Source organism: Apodemus sylvaticus, chromosome 20, assembly GCF_947179515.1.
Source record: "Apodemus sylvaticus chromosome 20, mApoSyl1.1, whole genome shotgun sequence".
Classification (NCBI taxonomy): Eukaryota; Metazoa; Chordata; class Mammalia; order Rodentia; family Muridae; genus Apodemus; species Apodemus sylvaticus.
In genome coordinates this window covers 48,558,954-48,581,330 of record NC_067491.1, presented here as the reverse complement: position 1 = coordinate 48,581,330, position 22,377 = coordinate 48,558,954, and the positions used below count along the sequence as shown (strand labels likewise).

Below are 22,377 nucleotides of genomic sequence, written 5' to 3'. Positions count from 1 at the left end.
ACTGTGGGGGCTCTTTAGATTTATCTATTTTTATATATTTAATGTGCACTGGTGTTTTGCTTCTATGTATGTTTATGTGAGGGTGTCAGATCTCCTAGAACTGGAATTATAGACAGTTGGAACTGCCATGTGGGTGCTAGGAATTGAACCTGGGTCCTCTGGAAGAGCAGCCAGTGCTCCTAACCAATGAGCCACCTCTCCAGCCTCAGAGCCTCTTTTAGAAGAGCTCTCATTCCCCCTCCCCTCTTTCAGTCTAGTTTTATGTCAACTTGACACAGGCTAGAGTTATATGAAAGGGGGTATACTGCTAGTTTTGTGTATCACCTTAACACAAGCTAGAGTCACCACAGAGAAAGGGGCCTCCGTTGAGGAAATGTAAGGCATTTTCTCAGTTAGTGATCAGTGAGGGAGGGCCCAGCCCATTGTGGGTGGTGCCATCTCTGGACTGGTGGTCCTGGGTTCTATAAGAATGCAGACTGAGCAAGGCAGGGGAAACAAGAGGTAGGCAGCACCCTCCAAGACCCCTGCATCAGCTCCTGCCTCCAGGTTCCAATCCTGTTGTTCCAGTCCTGACTTCCTCCAATGAAGGATTACGATCTAGAAGTGTAAGTCAAATAAATTCTTTTCTCCCCAACGTGTTGTTTGGTCATGGTGTTTTATCGCAGCAATAGAAACCCTCACTAAGGTGTGGGTGTGTGGGCAGCATCAGGAGGGACACCAGGAGCATAGGAATGTGAGCATTATGAAGGGTGTTCTACTTAGGGTTACTACTGATGTGGTGAGACACATAACCAAAAACTCGGGGAGGAAGGGGTCTCCTTCCACATCACTGTTCATCACCGAAGAAGTCGGGACAGGAACTCACACAGGGCAAGAACACGGAAGCAGGAGCTGATGGAGGTCATGGAGGATTGCTACTTACTAGAGTACTCCCCCATTTTCTTATAGAACCCAAGGACCACCATCCCAAGGATAGGGCCACCCACAGTAGGCTTGGTCCCCCACAGTGGTCACTTACCTAGAGAATGCCTTACAGTCTGGGCGATGGATGGTGGTACACACCTTTATTCCTGGCTCTCTGGTGGGAGGCAGAGGCAGGCAGATCTTTTGAGTTCAAGGCCAACCTGTCCTACAGAGTGAGTTCCAGAACAGCCAAGGCTACATAGAGAAACCCTGTCTCAAAAAAAAAGGAAATGCCTCCATAGGATCCATCTGTAAGGCATTTTCTTTCTTTCTTTCTTTCTTTCTTTCTTTCTTTCTTTCTTTCTTTCTTTCTTTCTTTCTTTCTTTCTTTCCTTTCTTTCTTTCTTTCCTTTCTTTCTTTTTTTCTCACATTCCCAACCTCCCAGGCTTCCTGCTTAATGCTGTCATATGAGAAGGGTTTCAGCAGGGACTCTGAGGGGACATCCGTCCTCTGTCCACATGGGTGCCTTTCTTCCAGCTTGGTTGTGGCTGTGACAGCTGGAGACAGAACAGCTATTTTAGACTGAGAAGTGTCCCTGAGAGCGGAGGTCAGGAAGGCTCCTGTAATGAGATAACAAGAGGCCAATATCTGAGCCCATTAATGTCTGCAGCTCCCGGCCACCAAGTCCCTCACCTTCCTCTTGTTGATCTGGGGGTTCTCACACTCCTAGGTTAATCCCAGCAAATACTTGAGGCAACCTTTGAGGGCGGACTTGGGACAGAACAAAAAGACAGAATAGAAGAGCAAGTGGTCTTGAAGGGAGGTGCCTGGCCACTGGAATGGCCTGCCTTTCCTGCTGGCAGAGCCGGTGACTTCAAATAAAAGGATAAGGACCACTGCCCGCAGTAATGGTGCTCTCCTCCTAGTCCTCCTCCTAGTCCTCCTCCTAGGCCTCCTCCTAGGCCTCAGGGATTGCTTGGGAATAGAATGATGTCACCTTGAGTTATGACACCCCTCTGATTGCCAAAGTCATTTGTGCCTATGTAGGCGCAGACTATCCTGAAACTTCAAGTTCTTACACTTATCCACCAGTTTCAACAACATTCTTACAGGCACGTTGTAAGGACAACGTGTACTCTTTGAACAAAAAACTGCAGCAGCAGCACCACCACCACCACTACCACGAGTGTCTTCATAACGTTTAGAGACATAACTTGAAAGTCCCCAAGTCCTATCTGCCTTTTGTAGAGTACCCAAATACAACTGTCCTTTGAGATGCCAACACCCATGCTCGGACATGTCTGACCTTTCCTGAGAGCCTCTTTTTCTCCATTGTGCTTAGAAATCTATATTGGAATCTCTTCATAGACTCCAGATCTACTTCAGACTAGTTGGTTCTGAAATTCTCTTCTGTAGTGAAGGCAAGACTCCTGGGTTTGCTTGTGCGGAGGGCTCTAACAGGACAGGGAACTAACTCTTTGGGATATGGGTGCGGTATGGGTGTAGGGACCCGTCGCTGACAAGATCAATCAAGGCAGAGTGGAGGGAGGACTGGACGAGTGAGGAACAGACACTAGAGCTAGGGAGCTCGCCAAGTGAGGCGGGTTTGAATCTACGCCTGAGGGACGTGTGAAAGAATGGGATTCCACGTCACTCGGTGCTGCTTTCACAGCTGACACGCCAGGATCCCCAAAGAGCTGTGATCTGTTTGCTAGCTACCTGTCTAGAAGCTCTGCGGCAAAGATTAGTTGGACACAGAAAAGGGCATTTTCTGCAAGTCCCAGAAAGTAAAAAAACTCAGTCTTTAAATTTTCAGCATGGGGCTGAAGTGATGGGTTGGTGGCTAAGAGTTTATTTCCCAGGGCCCACACGTGAGTCACTACTGTCTATAACTGTAGTTTCATGGGATCCAGCCCCTTCCTCTGGTGTCTAAATGTGCTTGCAAACCAAACACCCATATACATAAATAAATACATCTTTTTAAAAAATTCTCATCATGGACTGGGCACGGTCTTTAATCCCGGCACTTGTGGTGCTGAGGCAGGCAGATTTCTGAGAATTTGAGGTTGGCCTGATCTATACCATGAGTTCTAGGACAGTCAGGGCAACGGAGAGAAACTCTGTCTTATAAATTAAAACAAACAAACAAACAAACAACAACAAAGAGCAAACAGGCAAAAGACAAAAGAAAACAACAAAAAAAGTCCTACCTCAAGGAGCCAGGTTCTGCCAACCATTTTGTAGGCTAACACTGTTATGGTCCAGCATACGTGTATGGACAGTGACATGGATCATGCCATCCGGTGTGTGCTGCATCACTATTTACTAAACATACGCATGCACATTCATTTTAGATTTTCTGAAGAGAGATGATAACAGCAAGATAGCTCACTATTAATTCTCATTGTGTGCACTGGGCATTTAGAAGACTTAAGTAACCAGTGCATTGTAATGTTCTCATTACATGTATGTATGTTACATACCACTAGGAAGCAGTTCTTTCCTTCAGCTATATGGGTTCCAGGGACTGAACTCAGGCAAGCGTCTTTACCACAGAGTCAGCTCAAACCCCCCGCCCCCTCAAGTACTTGGGATGGATCTAGGACCTCATGAATGCCTGTGCTCTACCACTGAGCTCCATCTGGTATCCATCTATCCGGTGTCTTCTGTGCACTGAAAGTGTCACAGGTCCCCAGACCATAGCACAGCTGGCGACATGATGGAAGTGCTATTTATTCCTTGGAACCCAGAACGTAGGTAGAAACACCTGGCAAAATGGGAATAAAGACCCAATTCACGGAAGTCCACAGTTCTAGGAGAGTCCCTAAATGTCCTAACCTGGCCTTTTGGCTTCTGTAGCTCTGTTTTGGGCTGACTGTTCTTGCTAACTAAGGTATGTCAACCCTAAATGTAGTTTTTGTACTTAAAAGCCCACCTTGAGGACAACTCCGAACTACCCAAACACCCTGTGTAGCAGCTAGCCAAGTGATAAGGCTGTCTATCGGCCTACAACCATGTCAGACCTGAAATGGGCCATAACAACTTCTTCCTTATAGGAAGTAAGCAGTTTACATTACTAACATGTCAGACATGAAGAGCTGTTACCATTAACTAATAACCTGTAAAAACAATGCCCATAATGGACCTGTAGTTTGGTGTGTCTCCTAGTCACGATCTCATCATAGCCATTTATCTGATACATATTTAAATTTCTCTGAGATGTGCCGTTCTGTGCTTCCACAGCTGTTGCTGTCAACAGGCTGTTTCAGGGGTGCCTGCCTTTCTCGTTACTGTGCAGAACCCGTCCATGACAGAGATGCTCCTGAAGGCCCAGAACGCCATCGGAGAGTTGTATCTCGAGATCGGGATGACTCAGAAAGGACTCACATATTTTCAGAAAGCTTGGTCAAATTTGCTGCGGTTTACACTCAGCGACCTGAAAATCAGCCAGGAATTGATGAAGCAGAAAGGTGGGCAGACACCTGCCGAGGCCTCTCCACCCCTCGTGGTCAGAGAGCAATCCCAAGGGACCCCTTTCTGGGAAAGGGACTGGCTAGGTAGTTTGAAAGAAAACTTTTTGCAGCCAGATGTGGTGGTGCATGTCTTTAGTTCCCACACTTAGGAACTAAAGAGGCAGAACCCATTTTAAAAAGGGGAACATTGTGGCTGGCATGTGCCTGTAATCTCAGGGCTGAAGAAGGTGAGTCCTTGAGGCTCCACTGACCCCCCCCCCCCCACTTAGCTCGTTAGCCAGTTTCATTTCAGGCCACTGAAAGACCCTCTTCCCCAAACCAGCCAGCCAACCAAGGTGGAGGCATTTGAGGAATGAAACTGATGATGAAATGAATATTTTCTGGCTTCCTCATGTGGGTGTGCCCCCCCCCCCCCCACACGTGTTTTGTTCCTACCCACTCACGTGCACCTCTACCACTAAACACATCCAATCTTCAGGTTCACACTGTTGTCTCAGTCCCTTGGTCCTTTGACTGCCACATACAGATCCGCTTTGTATGGAAACAAACCCTATTCAGTGTAGATCAGAGATTGATTTGTCTAGAGAAACCCTGGTCCTTGGCACGGTGAAGAAATGGTATTGACGTTGATGTTAACTCTTCAGTGGATAATCAAAACCTTAGGTGTTCTATTCTTTGCCGACATTTATTCCCTATAGTCAAGGTGATGAATAACCTGGCAAAATCGGCATCCGAGGAATTCTTAAAAGAGAACCACGTTCTGGAATACGCCACCGAAATCTCCAAGTACGTGACCGATAATCCCCGTGATCAGGCTACCATGAGATATACCGAAGGAGTTCTCATGTAAGCAGAGTTCTCTTGCTTTCTGAATTAGCTTCTTCTTCTTTTTTTTTTTTTATCGATATGCTTGGGGGCTGGTTATGTAGCTCAAGTGGTAGGGTGTTTACCTTGCATGTATGAAGTCCTAGGTTCAGTTCCCACAAAGCACAAGTTGGGCACAATGATTCATGCCTGTAATCCCTGTACTTGGAAGGCAGAGACAGGGAGGATGAAGAAGTCAAGGTCATCCTCAGCCTCGGAGAAAAATTCAAAGCCAGTCTAGGCCAGCGTGAGACCCTGTCTCGGTAACGCGCACCTCTGTTCCTATCCCTATTTGATCTGTACCTGCTACCACATCTGCCTCACAACTCATCGGTTCAATGCTGAACATGGGAGTGTTCCTTTTCCAGCACAGTATGTCTCAGCTGACGATGGTCAGAGGCCCTTCCCATCTGGACGTGGTCCTGGTTAACATGACTGGCAGGAGGACTTTTATTTGCGTCCAGAGGTGGTGACCAGGGATGCTACCTATAATGTATAGGGCAGGCCCACAGCAAGGAATTATCCTGCCCGAATGTCTACAGTGCAAAGGTTGAGAAGTGCTTCTTTCTTTCTTTCTTTCTTTCTTTCTTTCTTTCTTTCTTTCTTTCTTTCTTTCTTTCTCTCTCTCTCTCTCTCTCTCTCTCTCTCTTCCTTCCTTCCTTCCTTCCTTCCTTCCTTCCTTCCTTCCTTCCTTCCTTCCTTTCCTTCCTTCTTTCTTCCCTCCCTTCCTTCCTTCCTTCCTTTCTTTCTTTCTTTCTTTCTTTCTTTCTTTCTTTCTTTCTTTCTTTCTTTCTTTCTTTCTTTCTTTCTTTCTTTCTTTCTTCTCTCTCTCTCTCTCTCTCTCTCTCTCTCTCTCTCTCTCTCTTTCTTTCTTTCTTTCTTTCTTTCTTTCTTTCTCCTCCTCCTCTTCCTCCTTCCTCCTCCTCCTCCTCTTTTTTTTTTTTTTGGTCAAAATCTTTCCAAGTAGCCCAGGCTGTGAAATTCACTGTCACCTAAGGTGGTCTTGAACTCATGATCCTCTTGCCTCAGCCTCCCAAATGCTGGGATTGTCGGCATGTTCCATGATGCCTGGCTACTCTGGTTTCTTTATAAAGGTATTTTGGGGGTCAGGTGGTTGTAGCACAGTGCTAGAAGTATGTGCTAGCATGCACAAGGCTTTTACTGGACCCCTGGTACTGTTCCTTCCTAGAGACGCAGGTCACACACGCTCATGAATATAGAGACACACACATTCACACAGACATAGACATACATACACACAGAGACACAGACACACAGACACATACACATCCACTTCTCAATGCCCCTGGACTTTGAGTGCTGTTGCTAGGAGTGTGAACCATTTTCTATAAGCATTCCCCATGCCTGGTAAACCACAGGCCTGTGTTTCCTTCTTAGGTTGGCTTCTGGAAATGCAGCCCTTGCAAAACTCAAGTTTCAAGAGTGTTTAAATATCAGAAGACGGCTATTTGGCAATAAAAACATACAAGTTGGAGAAATTATGGAATTCTTAGCAGATTTGCTATTTTTTCTACTAGGAGAAAATGAAAAGTAAGTTTCTACGGATTGTTTCAAGAACGCGCCTCTCTCCCAGTTCTCTAATGCGGTCTGGGGTGTGCGCTGACCTATCAGACCATCTGGCTTCGTTGTCTCTAGCCCTGCTCATAAACTGAGTGGGGTGAGCCCTTCCCAAGGGCCCTACCCTGCTGCGTTTGTCAGGGCATCTACTATAAAGCATTCTGAAAACCCTGGGCCTACACAGTGGAGGAGGCTTTGCAGCAGGCAAGGACACAGGAGTCCAGGGCTCTCACTGTAAGTGTTAACAGGGCTTGTGAGTGGGTTTGCTTCATTAAGGCTCCTTTGCAGGCACAGGCCTCAGCCTGGCTGCTGTCCGGGGGACCCCATCCCGCTATTCTGTATGACTGTGTGACCGAGGCCAGAATCCCAGGGTCCCCTGCTGTCCTCTAGCTCCAGTAGCCTTTGAGATGTGGCCCTGTCCTCAGCTCCTTACACAGCTAGGTGGAGAAGATGGCAGGTTGTAGAGATCCTCACAGAGCCCTGAGGTGAGCAGTCTAGATCTGCTTTTGCTGACTGCAGGTTTGCTGCCCCCACCTCCCCATCCCCAGCAGTGTCCTGTCACAGCAGGGTCAGTTGACAGTGCTCAGGGCTGCTCTGCTCAGTTGTGAAGCATGGCTAGGGTTCAGAGATCCCCTCCCCTCCCTTCCCTCTCCTCCCCTTCCCCTCCCTCCCCTCCCTTTCCTCCTCCCCTCCCCTCCCTTTCCCCTCCGGTGGCCTTTTCCATTCCAGTCTTCACATTCTCTAATGTTAAGGCAGTTTTATTAGTAGCAGTTGCTTGTTTATCCGGCTAGCTTCCAAATAAAAGAGACAGAGACTATAAGATTTATTTGATATGTGTCACAGCACAATATCTGAGCAGTTATTAATCTATCCTTATCCTCTAAACTAATCTAGCTACTTCCCAGTCAAAATCCCTGAGATACTTGCATTTTAGTATTGGTTTGGTGTCAGCTACAGTGTTACATAAAGTAAGTATTGGTTTGGCGCTCTCCGCTTCAGGTGTCTTCCCAAGGTGTCTCCAGGACCCTCTCCTGTGGCCTCTGCTTCTCCCCCTCCCTGTTCCCCAGCTGGCAGAAGTCCAGCCTGATTCTCTCCTCTACTCAGTTATTGGCTGATCAGTTTTTAATGATAAATAAGAGAACAAATGGGGGAGCGGTGTTTACATGTGAGACAGGAGATTCTTAGAATAAGCATCACAATGCCATGTTGGATTGCAGTCAGACATGGGGCAGAGAAATCAGCATCTGAGTAACACAAGGATAATCTTCACATGGTGCACAAAACCAGTATGCCTACACTGTAACCATTTCCCCTCCTCTCTCGTCAGTAGATGAATGCCTATAGGTCACTGAATAAGTGAGGACAGGATTACTCTGGTGGAGAAGGTTTTTATTGTAGATAGGAGGGAGAGCACATCCAGAGGCAGCTGGAGGAGTCTGGAGCAAGTCCAGGCCAGGAGAGGAGAAAGACAGGGAGTGGGAGTGGGGGTGGGGGTGGAGTGGGGTGAGGAGGGTGGGGCGTGGTTGAGAGAGGAAGAGGAAGGGATCAGGAACCAAAAGTAGAGGCACAAGAAAGAAGCGGAGAAAGCATGTAGCCAAGATGGCTGGAGTTCTGTCTATCAGACAGAGAAGCTGGGGGAAGGGAAGCCGAGCTCTGGGGCTGGAGAGGCGTAGGGTGGGGCGGGGTGGGGCGGGGGAGGGTGAGGAGTGCAGAGGAGCCAGGTCCCTGGAAGGAGAGACCTCAGGGTGCTTAGAGAACCTGGCAGCCAGCGTCCACTTTGATATGCTAATAGGCATTTGCCTTGGCTTTCATGGAGGCCTAACTGTATTCTATCTATTGTATTTGAGTATAAAGCAGTCCATGCCCTTTATAGCTGATATTTCAAAGATGAAGACTAGTCCAAATAAGGGAGGAACTGGGTAAGTTGGTGGCTGGGCTTGTGTTTCTGCTGGCTTCGAGATCTCGTTTCTGTTACTGGATAGCTGTGACATGGGACAGGTGTTCACCATCTTGGGCTGTTTGGTGAGGTGGGCAGTAAGGACATCTTCCTCACAGGACCAGGGAGCCTTGAGTGCAGAACCAGTCCTCTGGTCTAACTGCTATCCCAATCTCCCACTTTACAGCTGCCTTCTGCAGCAAACTCTGGGCGATCCTACCACCTTCCTGAAGGTTTATCAAAGTTTCAGTCCAGAGCCCTGGGCTAGGGGTGTGGCTCATTCCGGGGTTGAGAGGATGAGCACAGCTCCTGAGGTTGTGACAAAACACGCAACCAAGGCAATGCATAGAAGAAAGCTTTTAGCTAGGCTGGGGGTTTCAGAGGGTGGAGCAAAGGCATGGCAGCAGGAACAGTTGACAGCTCACAGCTGACCTGAAAGTAGAAGAATGGTTCCAGTCTTTAGAAACCTCAAAGCCACACCTTCTCCAGCAAGGCCACACCTCCTCCAGCAAGGCCACACCTCCTCATCCTTCTCAAACAGTTCCACCCCACTGGGAACTAAGTATTCAAACTTATGAACCTCTGGGGACCATTCTCATTCAAAGTACCAGAGCTTTGATATCCAACACTGCAATAATACTAATTAATAATAGCAATAATACCATGACCACCACCAGGAACAGCACCAACATCAGGGATTGAGGATGAAGGTAACTTGGTAGAATGCCTGCCTAACATGCACTAAGGACTTGGTTCAATCCTCAGCAAGAAATTGTGTGGAATGGAACATGCCTACAATCCCAGAACCTAGGACAGGAGGCAGATGTTCAAGGTCATCCTTGACTGTAGATGGAGTTTTGATGCTGTCAGGGTTTCTATTCCTGCACAAACATCATGACCAAGAAGGGGAGGAAAGGGTTTATTCAGCTTACACTTCCACACTGCTGTTCATCACCAAAGGAAGTCAGGACTAGTCAGGAAGCAGGAGCTGATGCAGAGGCCACAGAGGAATGTTCCTTACTGGCTTGCTTCCCCTGGCTTGCTCAGCCTATTCTCTTATAGAACCCAAGAGCACCAGCCCAGGATGGCACCACCCACAAGGGGCCTTCTCCCTTGATCACTAATTGAGAAAATGCCCTCATGGGGATCTCATGGAGGCACTTCCCCAGCTAAAGCTCCTTTCTCTGTGATAACTCCAGCCTGTGTCACATTGACACATAAAACCAGCCAATACAGATGCTATCCTAAGACTGTCTTTTTTAAAAAAGGGCCACAGTCAGTGTTATATAAGTGTGCCTTGCTTCATCTTCCACCACTTGACTGACTGAGGGAGCCAGAGGGCCACTCTTACTTTTTGCTCCCCATGTTAACTAAGACTAGCACTTGGAAACTGTTTGTTGAATGAATGTACATCATATTTCTCCGATGCAATACTTGAATTGAATTTCTGTTTTCTAGATCTCAAAGGAAACAAGCCATTGAATATTATAAACAAGTAATAAAAATCAAGGAGAAGGCAGATACTGTGGCCACCTGCAGGCTTGTCAGGAAGCACCTGAACATAAGCCTCAGCGACACCTTGTGTAAACTAGGTAACGGCCCCAGTCTGCTCACAGAAAGGCAGCAGCCCTCGGGGGATCCTGTGTGTGCTTTGCTTATTTTAAGGACAGATTCATTGAAACGACTCCTTTTCTACATACTTGCCTTTTTAAAAACAAATTTTAAAATTACATTTAGTGTGTATGTGTGTGTGTGTGTGTGCCACTGTCTGTATGTAGCGGTTAAAAGACATATTCCCTTCCACTATGTGGGTTCAGAGGACTGAATTCAGGTTGGCAGACCTGGCAGCTGGTGCCTTTGCCCACTGTCTTAGCTACTTTTGTTTTGCTGCAAAGAGTCAAGGCAGCTTATAAAAGAAAGCCTTGATTAGAGGCCTGCTCCCCGTTTCCCAGGGCAAGTCTATGATCTTCATGGTGGGAAGCACAGGGGCCAACAGGTAAACATGGTGTTGGGATTATAGCTGAGAGGGAGGGAGAGAGAGAGATGGGGTGGGGGAGAGAGAGAGAGAGAGAGAGAGAGAGACTGGGCCTGGTGTGGGCTTTCCAAACGTCTATCCCATCCCCAGTGACACACCTCTTCTAACAAGGCCACACCTCCTAATGCTGCCAGACAGTTGTAAGAACTGAGGACCAAGCATTCAAATATACGAGCCCATGGGAGGCATCGTCATTCACATCACTACCCCCCTCCCCCAACTCCCCAGCCATCTTACTGGTCCCGTCTTACTGGGAGAGGACTTGGTATTGTCTAGTCTGATTTCTCCACAAGGTCCGTTCTGTGACAGTCTAGGTCTCTATCTCCCCATGGGAGGAAGTGGAAGTGATTGCTGGAGTCTGCTTCCCTTCCAGGCTTTCCTGGCCAGGGATGGATGGGGTGTGCTCCTGTTCTCCCAGCATTTTCAGGATGGGACTGGAGGACTGAGAGGTATGCAGTAAAAGCTGGTCTCAAAGGCAGATGGGCAGGTGGGCAGGCAGACAGGCAGCAGGCAGCAGGCAGCAGGCAGGCAGCAGGCAGGCAGGCAGGCAGGCAGGCAGACAGGCAGCAGGCAGGCAGGTAAACCCTGGGCCTAGGGCTGTGCAGTCCAATAGTGGAGGAGTACTTGCCTTCCCTGCATGAGAACCCACCTCCCCTCTCTAACTCCACAATGGAAAGGATTATTTTCCTGGTGCTTTTCATTCTTTATTTTTAAAAGGCAGCAAAAATGATTGCAGCAGCTTGGTGGCTTGCTGAAGAGAAAAAAAAAAGCCAAAAGTACCTATATGGGCATCAAAAGATAGGTTCAGTGGGTGGACTTGTGTGTGTGTGTGTGTATGTGTGTGTGCGTGCACATGAACAAATAGTACCCCACCCCCATAAAGCTGATAGGCTGAGGTTGGTGAAGTGTTTTACCTAAAACTAGAAAATGCAGATGTAAAAAAATGGAAAAATTACTTGGAAAAGGACTTGGTAGTGTCTAGTCTGATTTCTCCTCAAGGCCCCATTCTTTGACAGTCTGGGTCTCTAGCTGACTGTGGAAGGAAGCAGAAGACATCCATTTACTTCAGAAAGTAGGTAGGCATCTGTAATGGTGTCACATGCAGGGTTTTTTATGACTCCTGAAATAAGTCTATACAAAATGGCTCAGATTTGCAGTCTATTTTCAGTGTGGTGTGATCCAGTTTCTTTTTCTTTTTTTCCAGCAACTGAAGAAAGGTGGGGGTGAGGGAATATATTTACATACATCTGTAGTCGGCACACAGAGACACACAGCACACCCTCCACATACACACACACCTACTCCCCCCAGCACATGGGTGTCGGATAGGGGCCATGATGATGAGGGAGCCATAGCTCAGTCTCTCTTTCAGGGCTGGGAGCTTTTCAAGTCTCTGAAGGGTCTTCCTCTCCCCTACTTTAGGGTTTGTCCAGTTAGAAGAAAGGATGATAGCTGAGTGGCCACAGCTGTTGTGTAGACTTGTTCTGATCTGATCTTGACCTTACATAGCCAGTCCATTAGTAGGAGGCCCTCTTGGTAGGAGAACAGGCCGATAAATCCTGTTTTTAAACCTACCAAGCTTTGTCTCAGGTCAGGAGGGTTTGTTTCCAGACTTATGCATAAGGAACAAACAACAGAAGACTCTGGATGAGACGCCCATTCACGCAACTACCCTACTGGCAGGGCCTGGCCTCCACTGCTGTCTCTGCCCAGCACCAGCTGTGTGTCCAGCGGAGGAGACAATGAGGACCTCACCTGAGTAAAAGTCAGATGTCAGCTGTTGATGTCACCACCAGACATCAGCATCTAACTAACAACCTAAAAGAGCAATATGATTGGATGTTTTTATAGGGTTGTCCAAAATGTCCCAGGGTAGAATCCTTGTCATTATTATGTGACTTTACCCTGGCCCTTTCTTTTTTAAACCTTTCTACCCATTTTATATTCTCTTACAAAGCCTTCCTTGGTGCTTAACATATCTCTTAATACCTAAAACTAAGTATTTACTTGTTTGTTATTTTTATCATCATCATTATTGTTTGTACCTTTTATTCCTTTTCCCAATAATTTGCTTATTTATATTTCATGTGCATTGGTGTCTTGTCTGCATGCGTGTCTATGTGAATGTGTGAATTACAGATATTGTGAGCTGCCACGTGGGGAATTGAACCTGGGTCCTCTGGAAGAGCAGCCAGTGCTCTTAACCACTGAGCCACCTCTCTAATCTGCACCTTTTTCTAATAGGATTTTGATTTCTCTTTACCACTCACAATTTCATTTATCAAGCAAGCTCATACACAAGGGAAGAAAAATACCTTAGCTGATTGTGATTTACCTTTTCTCTTTAGAAAAGCAAGTGTGGGGATGGGGGATGTAGCGGGTTAGAAGCTCTGGGTTCAGTTCCAACCCTGCATAAGCTCAGTATACACCTGTGGTCCAAGGTCATTCTCCGTTCCTTAGAGAGTCTGAGGTCAGCAGGATTATGTGAGGCCCTGTCTAAAAAAATCAAAAAGAAAAAGCAAGTATGGCTACTAAGGGGATTTGAATATTTATTCTTATATTCTTATCAGACAGTTCTTTCAGTTGTCCAGTTATTACTAATAGTTCGTTCCACAAATATTGACAGTACCTACATCTCAATCTCTGTTTTTGTTGCTAGGAAGATAGCACCGAGCAAGCTAGAGCCCAGCTGAGGCTTCAGCTGAGCGCACCTTATTTATGGAAGAACTAAGCACCTGTTGTTTAACTAAAATGGCACAGTGCTACCTGGAAACTGCAGTTGACACGAGGCTGCGGTAATATCGAACACCCTAAGTGCAGCCTGGGAAAATCCCAGTGCTCCAGGAGACCAGGCCTCCTCCTCCTTCTCCGGTGGCTGGGGCAGACAGGTGGCACTCCTGAGGGAGTGCTGTTGCTGGGACTGGAGTTGTGCAATGTGAAGTTGCCCAGTAAGGAAGGTCCAGGAGTGGGAAGGGCCCTGTAGGCAGTAGCTACAGAGTATCTGAGGCTGGCAGGAACCTGAAACGAGAAGGCCTCTGTGGCTGGTGTGCAGGAGCAGTGGGGGAGGGGCACGAGGAGGGTATGAGAGAGTTGATGGTCACATTCCTCATTCCTCCGAAGCCAAGGAAAGGAGTTGTGATGTTAACCTTCAGTGCAACTGAAAGCCAGGGCAGTAAGTGTTAGGAAGAGTCGTCCCCGTGGCATGTCCTTCACCGAGATCTCCAATGTAATACTCCTAAGTTACACTTTGGGGCAGAGCTACCACAGAGTTCAAGGACACTTTCCCTTCACACTCGTTTCTGTTGTGTGCGGTTTTTATTTTTATTTATTTATTTATTTGGCTTTTTGAGACAGGGTTTCTCTGTGTAGCTCTGGCTGTCCTGGAACTCACTCTGTAGACCAGGCTGGCCTTGAACTCAGAAATCCACCTGCCTCTGCCTCCCAAGTGCTGGGATTAAAGGCGGGCACCACCACTGTCTGGCTTGTGTGCCATTTTTTGACTTCTCAGACAGATTGAGAATTCCCAGGGGCAGCGGACTTAGTATTTGTTCTTTCTGTCAGCATGTTAGCTGCACGGGGGATCATGGTTTATAGGGTGTTGGTGGGTATTTTACACAGTGTGCTCTGGGTTATTCCACTGAAATGATGGTGCTATTCCAAACTAATGGGACTGATAAAACTCAAATAATTCTTTTCCCCATTGAAAGCAATTTTTAAAAAAATTTGTTTATTGTTTTATGTATGTGAATACACTGTCACTGTCTTCAGACACAGCAGAAGAGGGCATCAGTTCCCATTATGGTTGTGAGCCGACACGTGGTTGCTGGGGATTGAACTCAGGGCTTCTGGAAGGACAGTGTTCTTTTTTTTTTTTTTTTTTTTTTTTAAAGACACTTCTTTTTTTTTTTAAGATTTATTTATTTATTATGTGTAAGTACACTGTAGCTGTTTTCAGACACATCAGAAGAGGGCATCAGATCTCATTAAGGATGGTTGTGAGCCACTATGTGGTTGTTGGGATTTGAACTCAGGACCCTTGGAAGAACAATTGGTGCTCTTAACCACTGAGCCATCTCTCCAGCCCCCAGAGTATTTAAGGTAGCTAGTTTAAGAGTTTTGACTTCTTCCTCCTTTGTTATTGTTTGAATAGGTCAACAAATTGAATGTAGCTTAGTCTTCTACGGGGTATGAGAAGAGAGGGGGCGTTGATAATTAAGATAGATTTAAGTTCTAATCACAACATTTTATGCATGAGGCTCTAATAGCAGAGTCCACGTGTTGAAATGACCTTCTGTAGGAAGGTGGCGGATCACGTCTGGGAGGCACTGATTGCCAGTTGAGTCTCTTTTGTTCAGTGGTCCTCTATCACTTCAGTTTCGAGTGCAAACCTTAGCCATAGGTCCCAGAGGTTTTGCCGTAGGTAGGAATGGCAGCTATGCTGTGATCTGTGTTCCAAGCCCGCCTTGGCCACAGCAGTCTCATCGCTCCTCCCAATAACTGCTGGAAATTAGCAACTGGGAAGCCATTGTCATGGGAGAAAAGAATGGAAATGAGGCTTTCTTTAACCACTCTGCACACTGAGCACTCCGTCCTGAGCAGTTTATTTTGGATGAAAAATGACAGATGAACAAAGGCTACCTCCCTCTCCTGGGTTTCTCTTTAAAAGGACATGCCAACCTTTTCCATCAAGTTCAGAAGGAAGACATTAATGGTACCAGCGGGTGACGCTCAGCAGGGAGAGGCAGTCTCCTCCCTATTTAATTTCAAAATTCTCACCTCAGCCAGAACCTTCTGCTGACAGAAGTTGATCCTTTGATCCAAGAGTTAGTGAGTGACCCAGACAACCCTTATTTTTCGTTTTTGACTTAGGTATAAATGCCCTCTCTTCCCTGACAGGTTATTTCCAGCCTCCAGTGAAATGAGCCGATTTTAAGACAGATTAGATGATATCAAAGGCAGCTTTATTGGGAAGCTGCTCGAGGTCAGGCGAGTTCACTGGTCCCAAGGACCTAGTCCAGGGAGGTTACTGTGGGGAGGTGGGGGAGGGGAGAAAGAGAAAGAGTGTGCACAGAGAGAGAAAGACCAAAATTATATATAGGGTTACATAGGGAGGCGCCTGGGGGGGGGGTGCTGGGAAGTTCAGGGTGGGGGGGGGCAGAGTATGCCAGGCAGAGACTGAGGGATGCTGGGAGAACTTAGAAGCCAGGTCTGCTTTGATATGTAAATATATGCACCTCAATGCTTTGTCCCAGGGTCAGAAACCAAACATCCCAGCCTTTTGTTGATTATAAATGAACGAGGGGCGCTGTAGTCATCCTTTCTGCTGACACAGGGGTGCAGTTTTAGAGTATGGGCAAAAAGCTGGAAGCCAGCCAAGTCCAGGAAGAGCTGGTGCTTTTACTGCTGTCCGGGTTGTGGAACCATCTTGGGGTAGGAGAGTACAGGCCCAGTTGAAGTCTTAGTTCCTTGTCCCTGAGTCCGAAACCAAACATTCCCCAAATCTTTAGAAGCTGCATCAGGTCTCTTTCCCCTTCTAAGAGTGGAGCCTTGGATTGGAAGTGAATGGCATCTTTCCTGAAACACACATTCTAGCGTGGGCTTCTGAAGAGTGAGGGCAACTGTGGTTTAGTTTCTGTGCCAGGTCCCCTGAGACTGCCCCTTGATGTCTTTTATAGTTGTCTTGCCTGCTCATACCTAGAAACACCGAACAGTTTCAGCATCTTATGGGGCTGGATCTTTCTAAAGCTCTTGGTCTAGTTTTCACAGATAACAACTCTTCTTCATTTTGTAAGTGTTCAAAAATCGCTGAAGGAAGATCTCGGACCCAGATAGTATGCAGAGGCAGAGAACATTTATTCTGCAGAAACAACAAGCATATGGGGTCAACCATTCTCCAAAATGGCGACCCCAGACAAAGGCACGCAGGCCTTCTTATAGGGAACCAGGGGAACTCTCTAGAAGGATTAGGTAATCTCTAATGTGATTGGTAGGGGCCAAAATTGTGGCATTAGTATAACTTTGATTGGCTAATATGTTAGTTCCTCTATATTTAAAGAGTGGGTTAGGCAATCTAAAATTTCATTAGTGGGTGCTGGGGAGGTCACAGGGGTCGGCTTCTGAGGGGCTTGTGCCAGGAGGTCAGAGGTCTGCATTTCTCTGTCATGAACGTTTAACTACAGGATGAGATAGGGCTGCCCATATACCCCATCCTGGGATTAGACATTTCCCCAGTTTTGTGGTTATCTCCAGGCTGTCCTTTGGGAGGGGGTTTTAGATGCTATGGTCTGTTCCTGGAGCTGGTTTATGGCCTAGTTTCTGGTCTATCTGTTCCTAGAGCTGGCACCTGTGGCTGCCTTTTCAAAATCAGGCCTGGTCCTTAAATGGAGACAAATGGGGTTTATACCATCCTTTCAGTTCCAAGACTTCTCTGTTATTTTGTACTTAATCAAGTTGCTTAATTAGAGTAACGAACCTGGCTGACTCTGGATCATGCTAGTACCTGGCTGACTGGGAACAGAGGTGTGCCTGTGGAGGAGAGCTGTTAGCTGCAGGCATGTAGTGTGTCCCGGTGACAGACAGCAGGTTGTGGAGAGGAGGTGAAGGACCCTGGTGAGGGTCTCCTTATAGATGTACCACACACAGGTTCCTCCCTAGTAATACTACTTTTAAATTTTTTATCTATATATTTATTACATGTTTGTGTGTGTGGGTGTGTGAATGTGTGGGGGTCAGAGGTCAGCTTGCAGGAGTCAGTTCTCTCCCTCCACCATGTTGGTCCTGGGGGTCCGACTCAAGTCAGCAAGCTTGGTGGCGTGGTCTTTAGCCACCTCTCCAGCTGGATGATGATGATTTTGACTCCCCTAGGAGTAAGCCTAATGTGGAGAATTTTGTTCTCTTTCTTGCTGGTTAGAGTTACATCTGGAATCGTGGGGACCAAGAACCCCAGCCGCACTGTTCTGTGAGCTGTGGGCATCACTACCTCAGTTGTCTCTCTTCCCAGACAGGGATAATGCTATCTACCCATTGGATTATTACAGTGACTTAATGAGATAAAACAACCAATTGAAACACACAACTAAGTGTTTGGCTCCCTCTCCATCAAGAACACAAGCTGACCATGGGAGAAGGCGCAGAAATTGCTCAGTAATTCACATTCACTGGCTGGTTGTCTTCCCCTGGGTCAGGAGAACTGACTAGACTAAGGCAGCTGGTACCAGCTCCAGGGTGAGGCCTGCAGCCAGGCCAAGGCAAAGCCGCCTGATCCTGAAAGCTGACCTGCTGACAGAAGGAAGGATAAGGTTGTGTGAAAGAACACACCAAGGTCAAAGTTATAGCTACAGATGGGCTCCAGGGCCACAGGGCCACAGGGGACGGGCCTTATGCCTCAGTGGAAGCTGCTCCAGTAAAAATTTAGCTCGGTAGCGCCTCTCAAAGAGCTTCCAGGAGAACAGCAGTCACTCTGCAGGATCTGGAGATGGGGGCAGAGAATCTCTCCTTACCAGCTATATGATGATTTCTCCACATTTCCTTTTAAGGGCAGTTAAAGCCCCTGGAACTCAGCCATCACAACCGAGGAACTCAGATGGTCATGCTAGGGCAGCTGGGAACATCACAGGGAATCATGGAAGAATGCCAACCCAAGGACAGATGGCTAAGCAGGCAACCTCCCCAATCTCCCCTTTAGACTTCTTCTTCTTCTTTTTCTTTTTTTTTTTTTAAATTTTCTATATTCTATGTTTACGTTCCAAATGATTTTCCCTTTCCCAGTTCTCCCCTCCCCATAAGTTCCCTAAGCCCTCTTTCCTCTGCCCATTCTCCTATCAACCCCCTCCTACTTCTCTGTCCTGGTGCTCCCCTACAATGCTGGATCAAGCCTTTTCAGGATCCCGGACCTCTCCTTCCTTATTCTTGGGAGTCATTTGATATATGAATTGTGTCTTGGGTATTCAGAGTTTCTGAGTTGACATCCACTTATCAGTGACTGTATTCCATGTGTGTTCTTTTGTGACTGGGTTACCTCACTTAGGATAATATTTTCCAGATCCAACCATTTGCCTAAGAATTTCATGAGTTCATTGTTTTTAATTGCTGAGTAGTGTATTCCATTGTGTAAATCGTACCACATTTTCTGCATCCATTCCTCCACTGAGGGACATCTGGGTTCTTTCCAGCTATTATAAATAGGACTGCTATGAACATAGTGGAGCATGTGTCCTTATTGCATGCTGGGGAATCCTCTGGGTATATGCCCAGGAGTGGTATAGCAGGGTTCTCCAGAAGTGTTATGCCCAGTTTTCTGAGGAACATCCAGACTGATTTCCAGAGTAGTTGTAACAACTTGCATTCCCACCAGCAGTGGAGGAGTGTTCCTCTTTCTCCACATCCTCACCAACACCTACTGTCACCTGAGTTTTTAATCTTAGCCATTCTAACTGGTGTGAGGTGAAATCTCACCCTTTAGATTTCTAGAAAAGACAGCAGGCAGTGTGGCTCATGCGCTAGCACTGCAGGAAGAAAGCATGGAAGATGGACTCAGTGATGCTCATTACAGTCCAGTGAGGGACCCAGTCTGCTGTCGGGTAGGCTGGGTGGGTTTGCTGTGAACTAGACCATGTCTGAGAGATGTGCTGAGTGCACGTCACTGAGCATTCTTCAAAGGCAATGGAAACCCACGTATATGTGTACTGTGAAAAAAACCAAATGGAAAAGACATGGCGATGGCGTCGCTCTTACTGGGTTAGCAGACAGATGGTAACTACAGTCGCGGCTTGTTATTAGAGCAGGCACCTGGTCACATGGCCACACATGTAGCCCTTGCATCCTCAGCGGTCTTTCTAGGCCAGGTCTGGGTCAGTGTCCTGCTGGCACCAATTCTGCAGTGCATTTGGAACCAAGACAATAAGCCCTTTAAGTCAGCAGTTCTAGCTAGGTGGTGTTGGTGCACGTCTTTAATCCCAGCAATCAGGAGGCAGAGGCAGGTGGATCCCTGTGAGTTTGACACTAGCCTGGTCTATAGAGTTAGTTCCAGGACAGCCAGGGCTACACAGAGAAAAAAACTAAAAAAATAGAACTAAAAAAATAAAAAAATAAATAAAGAAAATGAAAGTAAAAAAGAAAAAGAAAAAGTAAAAAATCAGCAGTTATGAAAATAGCCAAAATGGATAATGAACCACCATGTTAAACCAGATTTTAAAAGAACCTGTTTTAACCTTTAACATACTTCAGAGAATTAATATTGACAATGGTACCTGACCACAAACGTTCTTTTCCTTCTTTTGGTTTGGGAAAAATTTTAAACCTATAAAGTTTTGAGAATGGTATAATCAACCACTGTAGTGTTCACCAGATTGTAACACTTCACTGCATTTGTATTCTTTACACACATACACACACACCCACGCACAGACTTTTTTCTGAATCATTGAAAGTTGATTGCAGGTAGGACAGTTGTGTCTAGGTCTACTTCCAAGCATGTCTTCGAGGTACTAAGACAGTGTAACACGATACAATAATCAAGTTAGGAAACTGAACTAGGATGTAAGATGATTATTGGTCGAATGGCCAATAATCAATAATACCCCACATACTCTATTCCTGTAGTGTAGTAGTAATATCAGTTATAGTTTCTTGGGTTTTGATCCCAGAATATCCTACTCTGTATGTGTGTGTGTGTTGTTGTTGTTGTTGTTATTGTTGCTGACACAGGCTGGCCAGGCACCTACGACTGAGCTGTTCTCTCTTTCTCTCTCTCTCTCTCTCTTTTTTGTTTTGTATTTTTTTCCGAGACAGGGTTTCTCTGTGTAGCCCTGTGTAGCCCTGGCTGTCCTGGAACTCATTCTGTAGACCAGGCTGGCCTCGAACTCAGAAATCCGCCTGCCTCTACCTCCTAAGTGCTGGGATTAAAGGCGTGCACCACCACCGTTTCTTCTTGAAGAAACACACTTCACTTCATTTCTTCACTCCAGATGAAGGTGAAATGCCTTTGGCAGAGTATTAGGACAGATGGTGCTCTAATGCTGGCCTCATAAATCTTTTTAAATGTATAAAGTCAGTAATTAAAAAACATCCTAACGTTCTCTTTTCCCATCTCTCCAGCTGGCCAGCTGTTGTCAGGTGACTTCTGCCACCACGCCACGATGGAGGCCGTCAGCTATTTGTATAGGTCACTTGATTTAAGGGCAGCTCACCTGGGGCCTTCTCACGCTTCCATTGAGGGAATTCTACAGTGAGTTTCTTTTGCGTGTCTCAAAAAGAAGTAGACTTTCTGAGTATCTGTGTTATTATGCAGCCAACTTGACGCGTTTTGATCTTTTGCAGCCTTCTCAGGGAAATCCGGAGGTCCCGGGGCAGGAGGTCTTGGCCTCAAGGCATGAACCAGCTGTACCCTGAAGGGTCTCGGTACGGCTTCTCCTTATGGGAGAACTTGCCGAAACTACACTTCCACAGTGCTCAGAGTGCTGACACGGTGAACACTGCCATGTGTATGAATATACGTAGGTTTCAGAGAGCTAAAAGCACAGAGTCTTCTCTGAGTTCAGATAAAGCAAAATATGCTCCCAGCAGAGGAAAGAAGACCTTGGCTCCGATTCTGTGCCTGTCCGCTGAGGAAAAGTTCCAACAGAAGGCTCCGAATTCACAAATACGGAACAGTCCAAGAAAGCAACCTCCAAGGAAAAAGGCAGGCTATCCCTTTAAGACGTTCTCTCTCATCGACAAGAACGGCTTGGTGAGGCTCTCGAGGCAGAGGGTTTCTTCTGCTGACTTGGGGGGCGGAAAGGGCTTAATCACTTCGATTTACCGTCAACCCCTGCGGCCGCCTCTTAGTGCAGATAATCCCTGGAAGTCCATATCGGAACTCGTGTCGGAAAAGTGGCTCTTCCACACTCCTCAGTACTGCTTCACCCCTCAGAAGCCCGGCTTCCCAAGGAGATCTCAGATCGAATCAAAATTGCTGAAGACCTCAGATGACCCTGATAAGGAATAAAAATAATTTTGGGCTGTTTTGTACTTTGAGTTTTTCTCACTTCTCTTGAAAGGTGTATGTGTGTGGTACATGTGTGCACACACGTGTTTATGTGTAGGTCAGAGGTCGACATCAGTGTTCTCCTCACGCTCCCCCCCCCCCCTTTTTTTTGGATTTTGGTTTTTATTTTTTGAGACAGAGTTTCTCTGTATAGCCCTGGCTGTCCTGGAACTCACTCTGTAGACCAGGCTGGCCTCGAACTCAGAAATCTGCCTGCCTCTGCCTCCCAGAGTGCTGGGATTACAGGCGTGCGCCACCACCGCCTGGCTTCCCCTTGTTTTGTGAGACAAGGTCTCACTGAACCTGGAGTTTTCGGATTCTACCAGCCTGGCTAGTCAGCTCCAGGGACCTTCCTGTCTCTCTGTTCTATGTGCTAAGGTCATAGGAACTGGCTGTCATTTTTTATAGCAGTACTGGTTTGTGCGTGCAAGTTTTTAACAGACTAAGCCATCTCCCTAGCACCTATTTTGGAGTCTTTTATCAGATATTTTCTCTTAACTGTGTAGGAGTGGTCACTGTCCAGGTCTGGGGATTCGGTTCTCTTAGTCCCTTAAAATGTATCTG

The 22,377-nt window shown here is 46.7% G+C and overlaps 1 protein-coding gene across 2 annotated transcripts in view; it reads left to right on the top strand.

Moving 5' to 3' along the window:
• Positions 1–21,797, top strand: part of LOC127671124 (tetratricopeptide repeat protein 41) — a 62,457-nt gene extending 40,660 nt beyond the window's left edge. Inside the window, exons 11-16 of one of the 2 annotated variants that reach the window (XM_052165804.1) lie at positions 4,203–4,374; positions 5,076–5,223; positions 6,640–6,792; positions 10,214–10,347; positions 20,886–21,015; positions 21,108–21,797. In XM_052165804.1, coding sequence (XP_052021764.1) covers positions 4,203–4,374; positions 5,076–5,223; positions 6,640–6,792; positions 10,214–10,347; positions 20,886–21,015; positions 21,108–21,774 — 1,404 coding nt within the window. In that variant the 3' untranslated portion in view covers positions 21,775–21,797. Of the gene's footprint in view, positions 1–4,202; positions 4,375–5,075; positions 5,224–6,639; positions 6,793–10,213; positions 10,348–20,885; positions 21,016–21,107 lie in introns of those variants that run through there. The other variant, XM_052165805.1, reaches the window with a different exon arrangement.
• Positions 21,798–22,377: the final 580 nt, after the last annotated feature.